General features: G+C 40.4%; 2 protein-coding genes across 6 annotated transcripts in view; both read left to right on the top strand.

Moving 5' to 3' along the window:
- si:ch73-22o12.1 (nectin-2) overlaps window positions 1-10,839 on the top strand; it is a 90,266-nt gene extending 79,427 nt beyond the window's left edge. The window contains exons 7-10 of one of the 2 annotated variants that reach the window (XM_034697277.1): window positions 5,821-5,944; window positions 6,058-6,115; window positions 6,268-6,351; window positions 9,128-10,839. In XM_034697277.1, coding sequence (XP_034553168.1) covers window positions 5,821-5,944; window positions 6,058-6,115; window positions 6,268-6,351; window positions 9,128-9,334 — 473 coding nt within the window. In that variant the 3' untranslated portion in view covers window positions 9,335-10,839. Of the gene's footprint in view, window positions 1-5,820; window positions 5,945-6,057; window positions 6,116-6,264; window positions 6,352-9,127 lie in introns of both variants that reach the window. The other variant, XM_034697276.1, reaches the window with a different exon arrangement.
- A 1,563-nt stretch (window positions 10,840-12,402) lies between these two features.
- The window catches only part of atp1a3b (ATPase Na+/K+ transporting subunit alpha 3b), a 48,395-nt gene continuing 36,332 nt past the window's right edge, over window positions 12,403-24,465 (top strand). For 2 of the 4 annotated variants that reach the window (XM_034697209.1, XM_034697208.1), the window contains exons 1-2: window positions 12,403-12,607; window positions 13,081-13,146. In XM_034697209.1, coding sequence (XP_034553100.1) covers window positions 12,557-12,607; window positions 13,081-13,146 — 117 coding nt within the window. In that variant the 5' untranslated portion in view covers window positions 12,403-12,556. The remainder of the gene's footprint in view (window positions 12,608-13,080; window positions 13,147-24,465) is intronic. The other 2 variants (XM_034697211.1, XM_034697213.1) reach the window with 2 other exon arrangements.

Here is a 24,465-nt window from a genome sequence, read left to right as displayed (position 1 = left end):
CCTCTTCCTCTGCTCCCTCCGCCTCCTCCAGGCCTCATGGGAGAGCGCCGGTCTATGGTTGACTGACCGGACAGGCAGGGGTGAGCAGTGGAAGGCGTCCATATAGGGAAGGGAGATAGATGTGTATGGAGCTGGATGGTCTCTGCATTGATCTGCAGACAGATTTCGAGCTGACCTTTAACTGAGTTTGACCACCTCCTCATTCTGGAGAAAGATAAATAAACCAGCGCATGTTTGAGAAGGAGATACAGAACTTCTCTCTGCCTCTGGGCTCAGCTGGAATATATTTGCCGTTATTATGTTTGTGTACTTATTTTGTGTCTATATGGATGTTTGAATATGGTAATAAATAGGTTTTTGTGTATGCATGAGGTGTTTGCCTTAAAGGAGAGAGGCAGCAGGACAAAGGTTGTGCTGCAGACTAACATGTTTGTGTAAATGTGTCAGACTGCATGTTGAGGTTACAGCAGAGGATGCCATCTGCTTCTTAATACATCACTATATGTGAACACACAAGAGTGTGTGTTATGTTTGTATTAGTGTGTAGGATTTATGTAATACTGTATCTGCTGCTGTGTACATGTCTTGTTTTACGTCCTCGGCAGCAAATAGCTCCAGAGATTTAAGCGGGTCCAGCAGACTTACAGTACATGCTCTATCTCTTCCTTTCTCTCTCTCTCTCTCTCTCTCTCTCTCTCTCTCTCTCTCTCTCTCTCTCTCTCTCTCTCTCTCTCCCTCTCTTTCTGTCTGGGATATTTCATTAGCACAAGACATGGCTGCCATCCAGGGCCAACACACGAGGGCACGCTCCCAAGTCAAGTCATTCACACAAACGCACCCCACCTCAATCCTTGAAATTGGCCTCTTTTTTTTCCTGCCGCTCTCTCTTCTTCTCCTCTATCAGAGGTTATCAGAGCGGAGAGAGCAGCTCTCTACCTGAAACCTGCTGAGTGAGAATCACTCTGGTTGGATAATGACACTGTGAGATAAGAAAGGTTGGGGTGGGTCTTCAAAGAGTTTTTTTTTAAACCCAAAGAGGAAAAAACAGGGGAGGTGGGTGTGAAGATAAACAGACATGGCATTGGAATGAGGAAGCAAAACCCAACAGCACATGAAAGACAAGGCGAGTCTCAGTGTTATGGAGTGAATGAGTGTGTCCTGCAGCTGCTCAGTGTGCAGCTTGTAAAGAGACACAGCACCACCATGTGGCAGACAGTTGACGCAACATATACATGTAAAATGTGATTTAGATGTGATGTGTGTGATGCCAAGTTTCAGTTGCAACAGTTGGAAGTGTGATAGAGCCTGGATGCCAGCTTATATTTCACATCCAGTCCGTCTCAGTTGCTTGAGTTTTTGTGAAGATGCCCAGGTCTTTTATTTATCTTTTTGTGTGTTTTTTCTGCACAAATAATTCCCTTTAATACTCTTTAAACGCCTTCATGCAAAACACTCCCTCTACAGAACCAGCGTGACTCGACTCCAAACTCAAAAGTAAAATATCTTCCAACGTCCTCCATGACAGTCCTTGCAAAATATCTGACTAATTATTCAGCAGTGTTCCATTTGAAGTCCCCGCTTTTTTTTTTGTCCCTTTATCACCGAGAGTCATAAATATAAAAGACAGCATTTTATGTGTGAGCTGAAACAAAAGTGTGTTTTACAAGCTCCCCGTTAGACACTTTTAAGATTGTTGAATGAATAATTAGTTTTCATTTCCTGCAGCATAGCCTCAGTTCTCCCTCCAGCGCAGTAACGACTTGTACTCATGTCTTCATTACAGAAGTGTTAGAAACCCTGACAGCATATCTGTTAGTGATAAAATATATTCAAACAAAACAACTGAGTGTTATATTTCCATATTTTGGAGAAGATTGTCCTTCATAGAAATTTAATTAAAGCTCAATTTTATTGGACATAACCATTAGTGAGATTAATAAGTCAGTGATACAATAGGATATTAGTATCCATTAAAGGCACAGTGAGGAGTTTTTAACTGATTTTGAAATAGTCTCACTCTTATGATGATGCCTCCTCATGACCTAGTGAGGTGAGACTATCAGCAACAAGATTGGTTATTTTTTCATTCTGAGCCTGTGTGGGAGTTACTGGAAAAATAGCTGAGTCGTATTATTCCACACTCAACCAGAAGTGTCTCTGTCTTAGAGCTCAGCTAGGGGAAGTTTAGTAGTGAGAAGTGAGTTTGCAAACAGGAGGAATGTTTTTTCTTTAGATCATTTTCTCTGTGCACAATGTTTTGTATGCATGGCTGATACTGTAGCAGAATTAGCAACAAACCCTTTTCTTTTGGAGTATTGTTTTGGACAGAGAAAGTCTAAAGCCAGGGCTTTGCTAAGTAAAAGAGTGAAATGTCATTGAACAGGATTTAATATTCAAACCAGGGTGGGAATGCCTCACTGCTCTTTGAGGGCAAAAGAGTTAAACCCATAGACTGTATAAAATATGGACGTATTATCCGTGACGTCACCCGTCCGTTCCTGAGCTCTGTTTTGAAGCTAATCGACGGAGGCAGCCATGTTGGAAATGCGGAACTCAACCAGCCATAGTGTGACATAAAGAGGCGGAGTTTGAGCCTCCTAGCCAATTGCCGTGTGTTCCCGTCCGGGGGTCAAGTCAGTCATGTCCAAAACTCGTAATCTTAATATCTTCTGAACTGTCGCGTTAGAAAAAATTCACCCTCCGTACAGTGTGTGCCGATAGAGAAATGAGCTACGTAGAGGAAAGCCGTTTTTTGAACCAGGCTGTAAACATGTTTATTAATGCTGCAAAGATCGTCTTTTTTGAATTGGTGTCTATATGATTTCTGTGTTTCTGCAGCAAGCCTCAAGCGAATTCTCGATGAATTGCAGTTTATAACACTTCCGCAGGGGCTTCATAGTTTGAGACCGGAGGTTGCCGCTTGGTTACACCGCACACATTTACTTTATCCAGACATTTATTGCGACACCAGAGCACACATCATGACACCAGGGCTGTGAGTAATTTTGCTCTGCTGCAAATCAATACATTACCTCATCACTCTGTGTCCTGCTGACCTCGGACAAAGAAAAGTGGTGTTGCTTCAACAACCAATGTCCTTTGGCAAGAGCTGCATCTTTATGACAGTGGGTGCTCATGGGCAATGCGGTCTTCAGTCCACAGAATCAACACTTCACAGTTCTTCACGGTGTCTTTAAGGTCTCGATCTTTCAGTAAAACTCGAGTTTACAGTGAAGCATACATCATCATAATGTATGCCAGTCTTATTTATCTGCATATTTCTAATTCATCAAAGTAGCCAAGAGAACAGCCTTTTGTATGTATTTACAGGATTTGTGATTTCAATCTGAATATAGTTCATGTTGTGTTCTGGCTTTTGTTCGATGATGCGTTTACAGATATAATGTTTGGATAATAAAGCTGCCTTTGTGTTGCTCTTGTTAGCAGGTTATTAAAGAACCACTACGTTCATGTTGTAATCTACAAATGAAACAGTGTCTACTAAGTATGAGTGCCCTTACAGTTTGTGTCCCCTTAGACACAGAAACTACTTGAAATGGAATGAGGGCACCACATGTTGGTTCTGGTCCCCAGATAGAAGCAAAATTAAGTTTTGCGTCTGGGGAAAAAACAATGTAAAACTTATTTGTACCCCACAGAATGCATCCAAACAACATAATTAACTCAGCTCACCCCATCAAAAGAGGATTTTCTGTTTATTATATCTAGGGAACTCTTTTTTTCTCTCCATCATTAAAGAGCTAGAAGCTTAGTGATTATTGTTGTGACTGTGCAGATTAAGGTGCACGCTGTGCTTTCAATACAGAAGGCTCTTATTAACTTTATTTTTCTATTTCTTGTTTTTGATTATACCATTCCCAGGTTTTACTTTCCAGTGTCTTCAATGAAGCACAGCAAAAAGCCCAAATCATAATAACATGACCTAAAATGAGTGTTTGTAAGGCCCATTGTGATGGCAGATAGGAACATGCAGGCTTTTTGTACTGCTGGGTTTAATAAAAAGCATCAAAGAGAGGAGAGAAACCAGAGCTATTGTACACGAGGGAACATGTTGGGTCATCGCTGAGAGACGATGTGCTGGGTTGTAATAAGTGATGGAAAGAGATGATCATTAGGACACTTTTGTATGTGAGAAAGAATGGAAATTATTTTGGGAGAAATTCAAAGTAGTCTATTGTTAGAGGAGAATTGTAATTAGGGGACTAACAACATTCAATCATGACCCGTCCAATTACTGAGACCAGAGTTTGTTCTCATCAAATGAGCTTCAGATCCTCTCTGCCCTTTACCGCCCCCTCATTAGCATAATCCCCTGGGAATACAGGGGGATAATGAGCCGGGCTGCACCTTCAGTAAACACACAGTGTATGAGTGCGTGCATGAATTCTTTGTGTGTGTGTGTGTCAGTTCATGTTCGGTGTGGTCATGGTTCATTAGTGGAACCTCTGCATGATTCCTCTGGTTCATCTTAATCACCCATGTGACTCAACGCTCTAATCAAGACCCTTTCTGTACCTCACCGGTGTTAACATGCATACACACACACACGCGCGCGCACGCACACACAAGCGCACACGCACACGCACACGCACACGCACTCACACTTTTTATGAGGCCACCCTTAGTTATGGGTATGACAGTGTGGGGTAACTTCTATCTTGCCTGAAGTCTTATATGACATCTCCTGTTTTTTGTTATACAGTATAAGTTGATCTCTTTAATTTTAGCAATGTGGTTCATTCTTGACCTTTGAACTCAACATAATCAAAGATTTTAAACCCAATTCTAAACCCCTTTGGCAGGACTGACACCTCTGTTTTTATTCTATATTGCTTTCTTTCTGAGACAAATCTCCATAAAGATGCACAATCTGCAGGTGCAGGGCTGATTTTGGAGTCAAAAGTTAGTTGATTGTACATAGAAAAATCTGAGTCAAGAGTAATATTCAGGCAAAACCTTTATCCCTGTGATACAATCCCTGAAGCCATCTTCAGTCATCAAACTAATTTATCTCAGTAAAATCTCTATAGACAGATATTTGCTTGCATGTGTTCAGATCATGGCGTTGTTCCTCAACTCGTTCTCCTTTCGCTGGTTGTTTGTCGGACATTAACAATGCAAGAAATCTTGGCTTGAAGTTCCGTATCACTAAATGTTGGCTACACCAGAGGACACAAAAAGTTGAGCATTGTTTATAGCTGATTGGTTCCAAGATAGCAAGCTAGGACACTTTCAAAGATTTTAGGAAGTTATGAATACCATCTTTTGAGTACCCCTCTCAAAAACCCGGAATCAGTTGTTTATTCTACATACTGTTTCTATGGATATTTGTGAATGAAAGCTCCTGTTAGAAGTTTTAAGCTGTTAGAAAATATCAGCACTGATGCGTCTGCATGAGCTACAAAAAGAAACCAGTGAGATTCACTTTGTTTCAGGGGTACAGAGCTATGTTAGCCTTATATTAAACAGACATAAGCACTGCAATATTTTTCTCATGTAGTTCTTAAAGTGGTATAAGCATATTTCCTAAATTATCAATTTCTCTTATTGTATTGTTTTTTAACATACAGTGGGATTATATCTCCTTTTGTTTATTTAAACTAAATGAATCTGAATCACTGGTGAAATTAACACAGCCTGATGTCATGTCCAAGCATTGATAGGCTTGACTGAGTAGACTTGGTAATATTTAGATTTTTCACAAAGTATAAAGTTTGTGAACAAAATCACATTTTGAAAATTAAGCAGCCTTTTGAAAATATTAAATTACCATTTTCTCTCTTTTCATTACTTTTTCAGGCACTCGTCTTCCAGAGAAAGGAGCAGCTACAGGCGCCATCATTGGAGCTCTGATTGGAGTCATATTGCTGTTGGCCATCATTGGAACAGCCATAGCAATGTACCGCAAACACAAAAACAAGGAGTGAGTATCTGTACCACTTATTGTCTTCCAATTGGTCCTTTGGAGAAAAGTACTGTGCCCTATGTCACAAACCTTTGTGACTCATTGGAGAGCTGTGTGTGCTTGTGTTTCAGCGGCCCACCTAAATACAAACCACCTCCTCCTAAGAAGACCAACAGCTCTGCTAACAGGGTGAGTCAGCATCAGGAGGGCAGGATTATTAATCAATTGCTTCACATTCCTGTACACATTGAAAAGCTAACAGTTCGGATTAAATCTGCTGAAAAGTGCTGACTGATTTGTGTGTGTGTGTGTGTGTGTGTGTGTGTGTGTGTGCTCAGCAGCTAAACACAGTTCCTGCCCCTGTGACTGATGACAGACCTCTGCAGGATCAATACTACTCTACCCAGAGTCCTGAGCCGGTCACGGTAAGGAGCTGTTGGTTAAAAATGCAGACCCACAATACTGCAACCATGATGTACATTATTTACTGTGGGTTTTTTTCATGGTTTCGAGAACCCACACAGAACACAGAGTGGAGCAGTGTGAGTCACACAGCTACTGTCAAGTTCACCATGCTTTATTTACCCAGCAGGCTGGTGACTGAGGTTATTTCTGTTGTTCTTTTTAATTTAGATATTGTATAAAACAATAAAAGGTACAGTTCTCTTATTGTGGTCGATATAAAATTAACCACTACAACCATGCAGTATCAAACTTCATGTTTATTGCAACATTATGCCTCCTGTACCTTCAAAAATGTCTCACTGTTGAGGGAATAACATTCAAATACAAGTTGCACAAAATCAATTGAAAAACAACAATGATAAATATTCTGCAGAGTTTAATTAACACCCGTGCTTGTAGCAAAATTGGATGCAATCTCACCCCTCAGTTTCAACACTGGTCATTTTGTGAGTTCTTGGATAATTCCGAACGTGTCTGTTGTTTCTGTATTTTACCGTGTCAATATCTCATCAGCTAGAATAAAATGAGAGAGGCTGTGATTGAGTTGCAATCTCAGTGTATTTCAGAACAGCAAATGGCCATTTAATTACCCATCTATTTGTTGGAAGTCAGTCAGAAGGCTGCAAACAAACTAATCTCAGACACCACTGACTGGAGTTTGATAAAATGTGGGTAATGCCGTCTGTCACTGCAAGACTGCAGCAGTGCTAGAAAACACAAATATACTTAAAAAATGTATGAACGTTGGATAAATGTTTAAGGTCTTTCACAATTTTGTGAAGGTTATCCATTAGTGTTGTAGTCAAGACCACATGAACCGAGACCAAGACATGTTCGAGACCAGAGTGCACCGAGACCAAGACATTTAGGGATCTAGACCGAGTCAAGACCAAGACCATATATATCAATGAAAAATCATCATGAGAGTTAACAAAATAAAAGACTTCTGTTTATTTTATTTAAGTTTCCTTTGAATACTATTGACAGCAACAAACAAGGTTTGGTTTTGTCTTTGTTGCCTTTCTTTTGACTCCTCAAGTTTCATTTTTCCTCTTATCACAGTAATGACAGGGACAGGGAGTGCATCAGTGGTGGTCTCGACTGGTCTTGATATAAAATATGGAGTTCGCCTAGTACGAGACCGAGACAAGACCGAGTAAAAATGCTTTTGATTCCGAGATGAGACCGAGACCTAAAATAAGCGGCCTCGAGACCAAGACCGGTCTGGAGTAGTACAACACTATTATCCATATTTTAAGTAGTTTCTTACTCACTTATAAAACTAGAGTAGATATTTATTTAAAGGCAGAATCAGAAATACTTCATTGGGTGGAAAATTCAAGAAGTGTGGTTGTTCTTTAACAGAATGTAAGCATGTTGATTTAAGATATAGAACATGAAAATAAATTAGTAATAAAGTAATTGAGTTTAAAGCAAATAAGTATGTAGAAAAGGAACCTAAGAATATATCAAAACATTAGAAGATAGTAGAAAGTACAGATATGTGCATCCAATGAAGATCAAATACTGAGAAATAGGATCTCTAATGTAGTATAAAGCCCCTGTGAGGAACTTCAGGTTTGTATTGACATGAGCAGCCCTGTTGACCGTACAACCTCATATTTCTTGTAGTGCTTTCAATGAATATTCTCATCTCTGCTTTAATTTAACATTCAAATGCATGATGTGGCGGAAATCTGAAAAAGGAAACACTCAAACAACAACAGTTTGTCTTTGCAAAGCTCACTGAAGGCCTAAATAAAGCTCACAAAGCGGTCAGCTAGCAGAGTGATCTGACAAGCGAGACAAGGTCTGACCTAGAGTGAAGATTCAGTATTTATTGTCTTCACAGAGTATAAGATGACCGCATCGTTAAACAAACACAAAGAGCTGTGAGACAAACCAGAGAGCTTTTTACAACCTCTCGTTTCCTGGTCACCTTCTTGACCTCTCTCTCCTCCTCAGCCATGTAAACAAATATCAATATACAAATCACAGAAGGTCTGTGTGGCTGTAACCTACTAACTTCTAGTCAACACAGGAATAACACTGCTATGTCTGTACTTTCCCGTCACAATGACACATCTGAAATCTTTGGCATGGTTAATGGAAATTAAATTGACTGTTTAGATGGTGTGTGGCAAATTGATTTAAAATAAAGTCAATTTTTATGACCATGGCCTCATTTACTTTTATTGGTCATAAAGAGGTATCAACATCGATTGCAGTCTGTTTCATAAATATCTAAAACCCCTAACAAGAGATTTAAATGTGAATGCCAGGATTGTATGAATAAGAACAATTAAGGACATTGTTGAAATGAACAGTAGAAAGGCAGTATTAATATTGAGTATTGCATTGTTGTAAGTTATTGCATAGAACAATTCACAGTTGGGTTAATGAAGGTGTCTGAACCTCAGAGGGAGGAATGACCTTCTGTGGCATTCAGTGGTAAGTTTTGGTTGGATAAGATATAATTTGTATGTTTTTTGTCATGATTATTACTTTTAAAGTCAAATCATCTGAAACTGTAGAAATGTGTACTGAAATTATAGACCGTGAGCTGCTGAATCATTTTCTAGACTTTAAAAAAAATGATAAAAATAAATAAATAATGAGGCTTTAATAACAGAAGATTGAAAATAACCCTGTTGTCTGTCACTTGCACAGAAAGATTCACAATATGTGTCATTGATTGAATAATATACAAATGTTCTGTTGTCTTGTCTCTATCAGGACCTGGATGCTTACCATGATGATGAGGAATATGCTGCAGATGAGAGGGAGCATTATTACTCTGCTGCCCCCTCTGGCTGGGATGATCCCAGAGACAACGAGGTCCCGCCTCCTTACATGCGCACTGACAGCGACCCCCAGGACTATCACCAGGGCCCCAATGTCAACCGTGGGGACAGCTTTGTGTCGCCCGCCATGTTTGTGTGAGAAGACAGGGAGGAGGAGATGTGCGTGTGTGTGTAAATATGTGTGTGCTTGGGTGAGTGAACATTTCTGGAGGCTCAAAGGAGATGCAAATAGCTGGAGCTCTGTGGATGGAAAGTGTGAGGGCTTAAATGTGAAATGTAATGCTTAGCTCTGTCTTTCAAGTCTGTGCTGCAAAGACAGAGATCTGTTATGCCTTTTTTTATTGAAGAATATTTATCTATGATCAGGTTATTAGTAGTCTGTACTATGAAATAGTCCGGTTTAGATGTCTTTGCTCTTTCTATGAATTTTTTAAACCCTGATCAGCTAGAGCCTGAAAGACACAAATGTCATTACTGCACTGTATTCTCACAGCTACAAGAATATAATGCAACCATCATCCTTAAACTGTGGAACAATTGAAATTGATGTAGTCTCAAGTACCATATGTCTGTGTTGAACGTTACATCATTGTCAGGAAATGAGCACATTTTTTTAAAGTACACTGTTGCAAGTGGAAGCAGATGTTTCTTCCTTGCATTATTGAATGTGAAGCTGTCACATTGTGGTTAGTGACATGTTAGGTTAACAGAAGCACAATATGACACTACATGTTACCTTTGTCTAGTCGTATCTGACGGCTGCTGATGGTTTTCAAACCCAGCTGGCATGGAGTCTGTGTACAACAGGCGCCCTGTGGAGAAGCTATTAGCAGCAGTTAATCAGGCAGCACCGAGACGAGACTTGCAGACTGTGACGACATTGAGGTGTAAAAACTACAGCCAAGGGGGTTAACTGCTGAAGCAATCTTTTATTTATGTTAATGTTTGTGTTTGATTTAGATATTTTTTTATTAACTTTTTTTACCCATGTCCTCTGCATCTGCCTTCTTTGTACATGAGGAGAAATCAGCATACAGCTCAGCTCAGGAATGAATGATTAAACTTCTTTTTTGGTATGTAGATTTTTTTTTTAGCTGTAAACATAGATTTTTTTTTTTTTACTTGCAATAATCCGTCCAGAGTTAAAGCCATAGTAAGACATATCTGCTTTGTTTGAGAGGGAGTATCCACAGTGCTGTATTTTGGGGTTATCTGTTACTTTAAAAAACTGCAAACTTGTGTGCCTATGTTTTTTTATCATCCACGTTGTCCCTCCAGCATGCTCAGATGGATTAGGATAAATCTGGATTACGTCCATGAAATCTGTTTCAATTCATCTCCCTGGTGAGGGATTAAATAGTTGTTTCTAGACCTCCAAAAGGGGTTGACACGGAGCCTGCTAGTATACTGATTTGTCCGTCCAGTATCAGGGTCCGGGGGTTAAACAGGTTAGATTTTATGTCTACTCCCTAAGGCTAACTCTGTGTTAGTGCCCACCACATTTAATCAAATACTCTTGGGAGGAATGTGATCTACTTTTCTTTTTCAATGATTTATTTGGGGGTTTTAATCTATTTTACTCTTCATGAATTATATTTTTAAAGTTGTCTTGAAAATGTTGATTCAATAAACATTTAAATTGTGATCTGGTTAAACATGGATTTATTCATTTATCTGCTCTTTGCAGCTATATTTGTCCCAAGCTGTATTTCCACCATTTCACCATATGGTAGCAGTGTGGACTAAAAGCATCGAGGGGATTAGCACAGTCGTGACTCACACACAAACTGACATCTAACACACACACACGCACACATACAACAGAGAATTGGGTGCATTTTTATGTCTCAAGATTTAACTTAGTGTTTTCACTATAATAATGCTTCGGTCTATAAAATCTGTCCATTATAAGAAAGAGAAAAGGCACAAGATAGTGCTCTTTGTCTGCAGCTGCAGTACCCACCGATGTCCAGGTGAGGGCTCTAGATTTTCAACTGCATGATGCTTCAGCTCTCCTGATACAGCGGCAGGCGCTTGTTCTCTGCCTCCTCTCCTCTAGTCTGACTCATCTCTTTCTATCTTAAGCTGCATTTCCTCCAATCCCGTACTCACAGTCCACGAAAAGTCTACTGGCAAAAGGAGAGGGTCTTTTTTTAGATCAGCGTGATTCATTTCCAGCACTGAGACTGCAGCAAAGGGGCCAAAATGTGCGTTCTTGAGAGATGCAGAAAATGAGGATTACGTATGCATCACCCTGCTGCAACACTGACTCACATGTTTTAAAACACTTGTTTCTCACTGGTTGTACATTTTATTGGGTATGTGGTTGTGCAGCTGTGTCCTGAATACACCTGTTTACTGCAGATGAAGGTGAGGCCTGAATGGCAGCTCACCGTGACTCTGCAGTCTGTCCTCTGCCTGTATTCTGATCACACAGATACATGGGGGATTCTTAGCAGTAGTGAATGTGTGAGGGGTTTATTGCTGATACAATGCAATCTTTACTTGAAGGCCATTTTGGGAGTAACACCAAGGTCGGCTCACTGCAGAGGCACAGAAAAACACGTTCTCTAACACTCTGTTTCACCTACAGTTAAAGATGGCTGCTGTGGACGTAGTTATATATTGATGTATTCTTTCTAATTTTAGCTGCGATGCCTTCACTGACTTTGTGATGTACATTAAGGTGCCGACTATATAAACGTCAGGGTCGATAAATATGATCTGGGAATCAATCTGGAGTTGTAACTCCCTCTAATGGCTCTGTGTGTATTGATTGAAGAGGGTTACATGGGAGTGTCGATGGAGTACTGGGATGTAAAGACGGATGAAGAGGGGACATCAGGATTCAATGAACTAACTTCATCGCCCTTCGAGGCCCTGAATAGAGAGGACTATGAGAGAGAAGAACAAATTCTTGAAGGGTGACATGTCACACCTTCAAGTGCTATGTTTCTACAAACTAGCCCAAGCATAGATCTGTTCAGTGGCAGCATTATGGGATTAAGAGACTCTGTGAATCGGGCGTCAGGTAATGAGTGAGGGAGAAGGCAGAGAATAAACCTCTCATGCCTTCAATGCTGCTAAGCTGGTTAAAAATAGAGGCAGGACGAGAAGGATTCAGGGAATCATGGTGGACAGACAAGATGGGGGGGATGGAGGAAACGACTGATTTGACTGCGGGTAAAGTAGGTGAGGAGGGATTAAAGCAGGTGACCTTAACTGTCAGTAGAACAATAGTGTGGCATTGTGCGCTTTGAAAAGGCACACAAAAGAAACATGGAGGAACACACATCCACGTTGATACCGAGTGCGTCCTGAGCCACCAGCAACCCGACCTGATGGACCGCCCCGTCTCATCATGTGTATGACAATGATGAGCATGTTTGGCTGCATGCTGTTAGCTTGGTTGGTGAGTACACACAGACACACGCGTGTTTCTAGAGACAGGCCCGTTTCAGCCCGACGGAGCTAAAACAGGCCAGTAATGACCATCAGTCTATTTTAAGAGTTGGAAAGAAACAGATTAAAGTGAAGAGTTAAGATTAAGAAGAAATGTGACAAATTTGGATCGCATTCTCATCAAAGGGAATACACTTTGTTCAGACCTTATTTACATCTGAGTCTTCAGCAGCCTATCAGAGGAGGAGATGGACACATGGCTGGATCCACATGGAGACAGCTCGTGTTAACATAGTTCAAGTGCTGACACTGAATTAAACAAAGTTTTTTAAGAAGATTATAATTTCCATGATAGAAAACATGTTTTTCTCTTGAAGCTCCTCATCTGTTCTCACCTTTATTTCTCTCCACCCCTTTTTAAAAAAAATTTAATTCCTTCTGCCCTCCATCATGTCTCAACGGGGCTAATTCTGCCAACACCAGGCCAGAAGGACACACTGTGCGAGAGGAGAGCAAGAGGACGAGGGAGGCACGAACACAGGCACCATGGTGAGTGACGCTGTCGAGACGCCCTCGCAAAAAGGGAAGGCATGTGAGAGTGTGGAGGAATGGAAAGAGAGAGAAACTGATAGAGCGGGTGGAGAAGATAAGGGGGCCCAGGCTGTGAAACAGAAGAGAGAGAGAGGGAGAGAGGCTTTGGGGATTAAAGAGAGATGAAGGTGGAGGGCAGACAAGGCCAGTGGACAGCTGGGGGAGGCCAGGCTCAGCTTGGATTGGTTCAAATTTGTTTGTAACATGTTTCCAAATATTCTTTGAAAACTTAGACATTGGGTCCTTGAGTTCTGTTTGTGAGGGCCAAATGTCAGAAGAGGAATGAACAAGATTTTTGAGAACAGGAGGAACCCTGAATGTCTTTCAGAAATGTATATAAACACAAAGATTTAGGTACAGCCATAAATACCTGTTAGAGACACAAGGAGTTACAACATGAGAGACTAAAATATAGGTTCAAGATATATGACTGTTACAGGATTTCCCTTGCACATTCTTTGTATAAGAAAAAAACATACATTTTAACACTCCTGTTACCCTCAAATTTACAAAAATCTTTTATCCTTGGGGTCAATTGGGAACAATTTAAACCTCTAGAAACTGATTGTTACCCAGGTTTGTGTGTTAGGTACTTTATGTTTCTTTGTTGACTACCTAAATAGCCCTTAAAATAAAATATGTTTTAAGCATAAACACACTTTATTTGTAAAACAGAACATCAAACTGCTGGGAGTTTGTCATGCTCTCGTCGGCCCTGCCTTGTTACTATGTTATCAAAACATATGACACAGGGCACATCATTGTCACATTCTTGTCTTTAGAGACATGGTGGCTGGAAATATTATATCTCAATATAAAAGTTGGCGGTTCGATCCCAGCTCCGGCAGTCACATGCGGAAGTGTCCTTGGTTATAGTGACCTCAATATCATCCAAAACAACCAAAACAAATGTGTGTGAAATGTTGATATTTCTTATGTTGTATACAGCTAAAACAACCTGGGGTCAAATTGACCTCAAGGAACACCAATGCATAATTTTTTTTACAGGAAATTGGAACATATCAACATTTTAATTTTACATTTTCCCATTTGTCCCCATTAAATTAGGAAGAGTCATGAAATATGAAACCAAAAAAATTATGCTATTCAATAATTTAGAGACGTTAAACATTGAATGGGGTCCAATTGACCCCAAGGATAATAGGACGGTTAATGTGAAAATGTGACAACATTGTAATAATATACAGTGGCTCTTAGGGTTTTTTTGCAACTTAATGAAACGGAAAAAATGAAACAAAGAGCAAGTTTAGCCCAAACGCCTGAAAACAACTTGCTTCATTCACAACATAGCCAGATGTGATGACAGTTCTACAGTGCTAGCCAATATTAAAACTCTTGATTACAAAATGATCTATTAGCACTTTCGCTATAGAGGGGAGAGTCTGTAAGATTTTCTGTCCTTAAGAGGTTCAACCAGAACTCAAACATTGATGTCCAACTTTTTAAAAGATATAATAATTTCTGCACTTTTAACTGATCAAAGATTACACGTCACAGCTAGCCACTGCAGAATAAGCTAAACAACACTTAGCACCATAGCATCTCCTGAAACTTTGAATGTGAATTAGTTTAAAACCCCTCACTATCTCACATTATCAACAGATTACAGACCAAATGTCTTCAGAGGCTTCAACAAATCAGGGCAAATAAACATGAATTAGCTAGGAAGTAATAATAATAATAATAATAATAACTGAAATTAATTTAGCGCCTTTCAAGAAACCCAAGGTTGCTTCACAGGGTCAGGTAGGGGGTCTGGGGGGTAGGTGGGGATATCTAATGGGGAAAGGCCTTGAGGAAAAGGTGCATTTTGATTGCTTTCTTAAAACTGGGTTTTGGCGCTGCGGATGTTGGGAGGGAGAGAGTTCCACAGAGTGGGGGCTGCCACACTGAATGCTCTGTCCCCGAAGGTCCGCAGCTTAGTCCGGGGGATGTAGAGGAGAACCAGGTCCGAAGACCTTAGGTTCCAGGATGGAGTGTGTTGGTGGAGGAGGTTAGCCAGGTATTGGGGGCTGAGGGCATGCAGGGATTTGTAGGTGAGGAGGAGGAGCTTATGGGTGATGCAGTACTTTACAGGGAGCCAGTGGAGGTGAATGAGAGTGGGGGTGATGTGCTGCCAGGGCTTGGTGTGCATGAGAACCCTGGCAGCTGAGTTCTGCACGTATTGGAGCCTGTCCAGGGCATTGCTGGGTACCCCGAACAGGACTCCATTGCAGTAATCCAGCCGTAATGAAAGCGTGGATGAGGTCTGGGCAACTGAATTGGAGAGAGATGGACGCAGCCGGGAGATGCTCTTGAGGTGATAGAAGACACACTTTGTGGCTGATTTGATGTGTGACCGGAAGGAGAGGGTGGAGTCAAGAATGACACCCAGGTTGCTGGTAGCTAGCTAGATAGTATACCCAATTCATATGACCTCTAGCTTGCCATAATGTGCATGTAAAGTTTATTTTGGCAAACACCTACCACTTATACATAATCACAAGTGTCAAGTTTGTTTAATACCAACACAGCAGGGAATGCTCCATATCAGCAGCAGCCATCGTTGTTGTTTATTAAAATGCCCCAGAAGAGCTTAAACCTGCTCCATATCGGATAAACAAATCTGTCTGAGAGGGAGGGGAGCAGAGGCATCTCCAAATAAAACATGAGCTTGCAGATTTGTCTGGTGTCTAGGCTAAAAAGCAAATAACATTATTAGAAGAAGGGCTGAGTCATACTGACAGTGAACTGACTCAGTCGGGTCAGAGAGGAGATAATATCAGAAACAAGAAACTGTGCCTGTTCAGAGTTCACTAAATACTCGCCACTATAATCTAGTGGTCAGACTAGGTTAGACCGTTAAAACAAAACTTTGAATAAACTGACAGAAGAATTATAATTCATGGATTCATATTTTATTTGTAAAAGAGGGTTTTAGTTAGAGGGTAATAGTTAAGTCAGTAGTAAGTCAAAGTCAAACTAAGCACAGTGTTGTGTATTTTAGGTGAATAGTGGGTGTTTGCCTGGGAGCATCCATGTGCTGTTTGTGTGCGTGTGACATTTGTAGCTGCTTTCCCTTGGGGCAGTCGAGCTGCCAGTTGGTTTAAAATGGTGGTTAATTTTTAATGCTATCGGCTCGGGTTGCGTCATTCTTCTGTACCTGCTGAGTGACTCCCTTTAAGTGTCTCAACGTATTCTCATTCAGGGAGATGGGATGTCAAACATGGCCTTTATTAAATGTCTTCCTCGGTGGGCTCCCAAACTCTGAGCTCTCGGCAAACCCACAAATCCTGTTGAACGTGATTGTAACTTACTCTGTAATCATCAGTGGAGGGCTGCTGACTTGTGTAGGAAAACATACTTCCTGTGTTGAAATGTAAGTGTGTGAGAAGATGGTGTAACAGAAAGATAGAGAGAGAGTGTGAGGTGGCTGTGACTTTACACATTCTTTGACTCACTCCTCTGACAATCTGTAATATTCTGTGCCGATGGAACTTTCTCATAACAGCTGTGTGATTCTCCTCTCATTCCTCTCTCTTTTCATTTTCTCTTTATTTATCTCTTTCTTGCTTGTACATCAGTTACTCTCATTTTCAACATGCCCAACAACACGAGAGCCCTCTTGATTCGGTCACGTTGTGCATTGTCTCAGCTCTCGTCCACTCAAACCGGGGTGTGTCGTCTTCCACCTTGAGCACAGCCATCAGGCCTGCACTGCAGATACAGGCAGAGGAATGGAGCGCACAGATGTGGTCGCTCCTCTTACGTTGCTATATGCAGGTGTGCTCCCCCTGGACAGGGTGAGATAGAGATGCAGAGAGGATACAGAGTTATGTGACCTTAATTCATCATGAAGTCTGGTCCCATTACACATGTTACAGCAGAGGAGAAATGTACTTCATTCTGCAGAATGAGATGGAAAATGATGAGGGGTGTAAAAATGAAGCTCTGGGTTTTCATTTACTCTGAGGTTATTCATGCTTGTATGATGACTATCAGCCAAATGCAATAAAAAGTGACATATATCCAAATTAATTTAATAAAAAGAGCCTTAATAAAGCACCAGTCAGTGGGCTGATGACTGTTGGGAGGCAAATATTACTCAGATTGATTGGTTGCTTCAAATAATGCTGTAGGTCGCACTTTTTTGGGCCTCATTTTTATATCCTATTATTAACTTATGTATTCATGTCAGAGCTGAAAGGTTCATTCGTGTAAGGGCGTATCCAGAACTTTTTCGGCTCTCACATAGGCAGAGGTGGCCAGTGCATTTTTAAATAATATTTATTCTTTTGTCTTCACAACCTAAATTTATTAAATTATTAGACAGTTGTTATATTCCTTTTGACTTTAAAAAAAACATGACAAAGTGGCATACATCTTCTAAGCTTAATTTCTTTAAGGACAATTTTTTTTTAAAGTAACATTTGAGGGCACTAATAAAGAAATCTACTGTCAGCCTTTTAACTCTTCCCAAATTATAGATTTTAACAGAAACCCTACCTCTAACAAGGCAAACAGCCAATCATAGTTTAGGATTTTGGGGTGGCCCCTGGGATGGCCAATTGGATTTCAAGGGGTGCCAGTGCCATCCTTGGCCACCCCTCTGGACACACCACTGCATTCTTGAGTGTCTGATCACACCTGAGATTAAATGTCTTAAACTCAAGATGTGATTTTCTCCTTTGCCTTCTACAATGGCCTTTTCATGGCAAACAAATGACTGTATCTTCTTTCTTCTCAGGTTGTGAAAAATTGCTCCGACTTGTTTTTTTTTTATTTCTATTTAATATTAACTCTGCCATAAATGTATGAAACCTAGGTGTACTCCAGTAGCGAAATGGTTAAGATGCATATCACATAACTGCCACATCTAGTTGGTTTCTGGCTGGGCGACATTTTTACATGCCATGCTCTCCTCTCTTAACACGTTTCCTGCCTCCCTGAAAGTGGTTAACATGGAACATGTCAGCATTACCAAGACAATGGTTTACATAAACGTTTGTACACAAAAAAACTGAGTTTAATTGTTAGAAAACCATATAAACATTGTACATCTGTTTCATGATACACTAAATGTTCTCATTGAGGTGCAAGTCCGCCCTAAATCAAGTATAAATCTTAGCCTTGAAATAATCAAAACTGCAGCTTTTTGGACTTATGCATTGGCTTCAATTTTCAACCCCAGAGGTTGATGCTTGCTCTTGAAGTCACTCATTCATTCTTCAATTTCCCATTGTCCTCTGGCTAACAGAGTATCAGCAGAAAAGCCCCTCCAACCAGGCAAAAATCAACTTTTACACCACTTTCTAATGAATAACTAAGAGCTGTTTATTCAAATGAATTGCCAATGACAACTACCTTGAATTCCCCTGCATGAATAGAGAGACAGACTTCACACTCAGCCTATTTTTTCTCTCAGTTTGATTCTGTGTTTTCTGAGTAAATAAATGAGTAAAACCAGTCAGTCAAGGCCAGCAGAGCACTGCACAGTACCAGATGTTTCAGTCTCCAGTGATGACACAACATTCGAACGACTGAGTGCCTCTCGGGTACTCATCCAGACTCCCTCCCCTTCATCATCCCTCACTTCATTCAATCCCAAACATCACATTTCTGGGCACACGTGCAACCTTGCCGTCTCATAAACAAACACACACTCTGACACAGACGCAGCAGTACATACAGATGGCTGCCAGGGAAACACTTGAATAACAACAGAGTGACGAATAGCCCAAATGATCATTCAGTCAGAGTAAACAAGCTTTGATTTAGTGGCACGTAATTTTTAGCATGTGCTAGCATGGCAAAATCTAATGAATCATGACTTATTTGTGGGTTACAGCTACTCAACTAAATGAGTTGTGTGACTTCATATGTGTGTGTGCTTGCCTGTTATCCTGTCAGGGTGTGTCCAGATGTTCGTTTCAATTTGATCAACCTGCAGCCACACCCACAGACCTCCCATAATTCTCAGGGAAACAAAAAGCCAAGGATTTAAATCTATCAATAAAATCTGCATGCAGAGTCAACGAATGTCACGGGAACACAGAGATGTTCATCCTCATTAAACTCATGTCTCTTCCTCAGTTTTACAGTCACACAGATTTAGTTTCACCTCTTAACATCAATTCTCTATGCAGGTCATCAGTGTGTAATATGGCAGGATTTAATCCTCATTGACCTCCGCTACTGTCGAAGTCCTCAGGCTGAATAATGTGGCTAATGCATCAGCATTACTCAAACAGCTGGACACAGCTTACAAGTAGTGCTGCATTTTGGGTAATCTGGCTGCAGTAATGGTCTATAGTCATTGCATAGAGCCATTCTTCGACACAAATGCTCCAGTGACAATATATTTTTTTATATCTTCTAAACATAGGCACTACTATATATTTTTTTGTATACCCTGTCATTTGAGCTGTTTCTTAAAGTCTTAGTCAGAAAATCGAGTTTAAGTTCCTGAGAGGAACTTTCTATTTGTGTCCATTTTGGCACCCGTTGTTGACAAAGCAGTACCTCTTACATTTTTGCTAATTTTGACCTCTACATGTGCAAGTTATGTTTTCTGGCAAAACGTCTCAACTTGCTTCCTTTCAATAATGACACGTGAACATTTGTTCTGGAGAAAGCATAGACTGTATAAAATATGGACGTAGTATCCGTGAAGTTGCCCATCTGTTTCTGAAGAGCTGTTTTGAGGCCAATTGGCGGCGACAGCCATATTGCTGCTGTCGAGCCAGTGTGACGTAAAGAGGTGGATTTTGAGCCTCCTAGCCAACAGCTACAGTGTATGCCTCTCATTGGAAGACTCGTAATCTCGATATCTTTGAAATTGCAGCATTAGAAAAAAATTCACCCCCCCTACAGTGTGTGCCAATAGAGAAATGAGCTTACCAGACTACACTCGTCTTTGTACCAGGCTGTGAACATGTTTATTTCTGCTGTAAATATCAGCCTTTTCCCGTACTTCCGGAGCCAGCCTCAAGCTGATCCTCGATGAACTGCAGTTCTTAGCACTTCCGCATTGGACTCATATTTTTAGACTGGAGGTTGCTGCTTGGAAGAAAGTTAGCATGGCCCTTTCTTAAGTATGCTTAATTGTCTCATCTAGCACCTACTCACTTACAGTGGTCACAGGCATGGAAAAGTTACAGTACTGGAATTGCCAGTCTTGTTGCTGATGGGCTCATTTGCTTTTGTAGGTCCTAAAGAGGCATCACTGTTAAATGTTTCATATACAGCCAAAAGTCCTCTAAGGAGCTTTAAGTTGATGATCAAGTGGATGGCTCATGTTGTTGGTACAGTTGTCGTGTGATAATTACAATGATATCAAGCCAATTTGGTCTCCTGAAGGGCACCATAAAATGTGGCTGTGAAGGTTCTCTGAAAGTGACCAGACTTCAGCCCCTCAAAACAGATTTTTTAACCCTCTTGTTATGTTGCGGGTCAAATTGACCCTTTTTAAAGTCTATTTAAGGCAATATATGCCTTCCAAAACAGCTCAATGCAACATAAAAATCTGGGCAGCATGTGACAGAAGAATTCTCGTGTTAATTTATCAACATGACTGCATGAAAAAAAAAATTCAACATGTAAAATAAAATAAAGAAAAATCTATATCATGTAAAACTATTGTATTTATATTTAGGTCTTTCCAATGTACATTAAAAAAGTTACAACATTAATTTTAATGAAAATGAGTGAGTTATCCTCAATGAACCATGATATGTGAGAATTAAAGAACACCAATGGACCAAATTGATTTAAATTGTTAGTAATGGAGTTAAAAAAATAGATTTAAAAATATATGTATTGGGATTTTTGGGGGTTTTGACACTTTTGGAGAATTGAATTTGCCCCGGGTCAAAATGACCCAGGAACATTATTGCTGTTCCAGAGAAATGAACATAACAGGAGAGTTAAACTATACATTTCCAAATTTTATTATTTTGTCATGTTAAACTTAAAGTTTATTTCAGCATTGCCTAAAAATGTCAGGATTTTAAAATGATATTTCTTTTATGTTTATAACCTAAAGATGAACTAGATTAGATGTTTTTTATTAGCTATGTTTATCTCATGAATTGTCAGAAAATATTCTCAATCTAAATGTAAGGTGGAACAAATAGTCCAAAAAACTATGTGGTTTCTTGATTATATCAAATCTAATCATATCGCGAAAGAAAGACAGCAAAATCTTAAGAGCATTCAACCAGCACATTTTTTCTGAAGAAGATCTGGTCACCTTGTTGTACTAAGGATGTGAACGACCTGAGATTTACTGCTATGACAATTGTCTGCAGCAGTTTAAATGGAAATGTGAAAATCCCCCAGGCTTTGCCAAGGATAAGGCCCTGCTTCACTTGTCTATATGTGTGTGTGAGTGTGTGTATGTCCCCCCATGTGTTGGCATGCATAACCTTGGAAGCGATCCTTCCTCTAAGCATCATGGGATGGCTCAGAGGACAGGGAATTAGCCAATCAGCCGTTAGGGTCACCCTAGTCAAATGACCCTGGAGACTTGCTACAGCCCCCCCTTTCATCTCACTCCCAGTAGCATAACACAACTGTTCACACGTGCTACACACATTGATGCACATGATGTTTGACTTATGAATCCAATTTTAAGGCACTATATATCTAGGGCAAAAAAAGTCAAGTTTAACTGACGTGATACAGCTAAAATTAGACTCAGCATTGAGTTTGTTTGCAAGTGATAGAGAGAGAGAGAGAGAGAGAGAGAGAGAGAGAGAGAGAGAGAGAGAGAGAGAGAGAGACGGAGGAGAGAGAAGGCTGAGTGTGGGAGAGTGGTGAAGATGGAGGAGACAAATAGAAGTCTGTAGAGGACACACAAATGGGTGACATACAGGAGAGAGAAGTGCAAATTGCAGCTTAAGCTATTTTCCCCTCTTAGCACTCATAGTTAGATAATTTCTGCCCAGTTGACATTCATTAGACCTTTAGCAATGAGCCAAATGCTAATAATAGTAACAGTCACAATAGTCAAAACAGTATTTGGAACATAGACAATGTTAAGTGCTTTAATTAGACAGCAAAGTAATAATAAATACATAAGAAAAATCATATAACCCTGACAACTTGTATGGAAGGGTTTGCAAAATCCATCTAAAATGTTTAAGAAGCTTTACCAAAATTAACTCAAATGCTTTTCCACACAGTCTAGAGGCCTGTTCTAAGAGCTATTGCTATTGCTATTTATAGGCACGTACAAGCTCATTTTAAATGTTGAGAGACAGCAAGGCTTACTGTTTAATTCATGATAATAGACCGCTAAATTATGGGAGCACACAGTCTTAAAAGGGCATCTGAAAAGACAACCCCCTCTCCTTGAAATTTCACACAAAGGAGTATTTAGTATATCATAATGCACTGCTTTGTTAGGAAAAGAGTACCTGTTTGAATGGGCAGGTACATAGACAGTGAAGTTAAAAAAGGGAAATTGCTAGCGTAGCTTCTCTCTCATTAGTATCCATGCAGTAGGCTGCAGGCTTAAGGCAGAAATCCTGAGCTGTAGTACCAAGCATCAGTCCAGCCTTGAGGAGATGAATGGACCACCATCTTTGCATCGACGAGGGGTGAAATGAGATGTAGTTTATACTCTTGAGATCATGCAGGAAGGTTGTATGGAAATGTTTGATGTGGGTGGACAGCATAAAAAAATCATCTTTACTGTTTTCCTTTTCTCTTTCCCCTCCTTTACCTCTGCAGGAGGAGTTACAGTGAATTTAATTTTGTCTCTGACCTGCCGGTTTCACTGAATGTTTAATACATTACTCGTATCTTACAGATGCTCCTGCACACGGAGCATCTTACCTGGCTGTGTGTGAGCAGCATGCGTGACAGATGAGTAATGTGATGAGGAGTGAAATGAAAGTGGGGGATGGGATGTGAAGGGGGCTGGTAGCTGCCAGGACAGCCTTCTTCAGTCTCCAGGGTCATTTGACGAGGGGGTGACCCTGGCAGCCGGTATTCTCCTCACTACTCAGTAGATCATATTGACACGGCGGCCATTTTCCCCCTGCCATCACACCGAGGGTGGGAGGCTGTTGTCGTACTGCTATGTGCTATGCATGTTACAGGTTCTACCTTGGAAAAAAAAGAACGTGTCAAAACAGAGAGTTTTACACTTCTTGATTGATATGCAATTTATAAGGCAATAAGCTTAAATCATTGTCTTATCTTACTGTTATTTATTTATTACATTAACTCACTTGCTGTCCTCCACAGACCCTCTGGTCCTATGTACAGACCTGGTGCTTGACTTGTGACTTGTAGCATGTATATATGATGGATGTGTTGTAGATGTTAAATGTTGCATGGTTGTTGTACGGTAAGCTATAAATGAATTGCCCTTCTTGGGATCAATAAAGTTGTCTGAATCTGAATCTGAATCTGAATCTGAATAAGCTGAGGAAATCTGGAGTGAAAAAAAGCCACATTTCAAGTTAAAACAACATCTTTCATAACCTGTGGGCAAACTTAGACAATATTGTTAGCAGTCGGCGCCAGATTAGTTATTACCATAGACTGTATGAAATATGGATGTAATATCCGTGACGTCACCAGTCTGTTCCTGAACGGCGTTTTGAAGCCAATCGGCGGCAGCAGCCATGTTGGAAATGCGGAACTCAACCAGGCAGAGTGTGAAGTAAAGAGGCTGAGATTGAGCCTCCTAGCCAACAGCTATGTGTTCCCTTCTGGGAGGCAAGTCAGTCATGTCCTTATTTGGGCAAAAACTCAGAATCTTAATATCCTCTGAACCGTCACGTTAGAAAAAAATTCACCCCGTACAGTGTGTGCCGATAGAGAAATCAGTTACTTAGGGCCAAGCTGTTTTTTGAACCAGGCTGTAAACATGTTTATTAATGCTGAAAAAATCGTCTTTTTCCCATTCATGTCTATGTGGTTTCCGGTATTTCTTTAGCCAGCCTCAAGCGGATCCTCGATGAACTGCAGTTTATAACACTTCCGCATGGGCTTCATAGTTTGAGACTGGAGGTTAACACTTGGTTATTACCTTTCGCATCGACTATCTTTAGCAGGTCTATATGCCTGACAAGAATTACATTCCTTGTTAAGGTCATTTTAGTTAGTAAGTGGCTGAATGCTAACATTAGTTGTTGTCTAATGGTAGCTAAAAGTGTTATTAAATATGTTGTTCTGACTTGAAATTATTACTGTTATCTATCAGTACTGAAAGCTAATAATATAATTTTTGTTTGTCAATTCAAAAGGAAGGGTTTTTATGAA

This window comes from Notolabrus celidotus, chromosome 12 (genome assembly GCF_009762535.1).
Source record: "Notolabrus celidotus isolate fNotCel1 chromosome 12, fNotCel1.pri, whole genome shotgun sequence".
Taxonomy (NCBI): Eukaryota; Metazoa; Chordata; class Actinopteri; order Labriformes; family Labridae; genus Notolabrus; species Notolabrus celidotus.
This window is presented reverse-complemented; position numbering and strand designations above follow the sequence as displayed.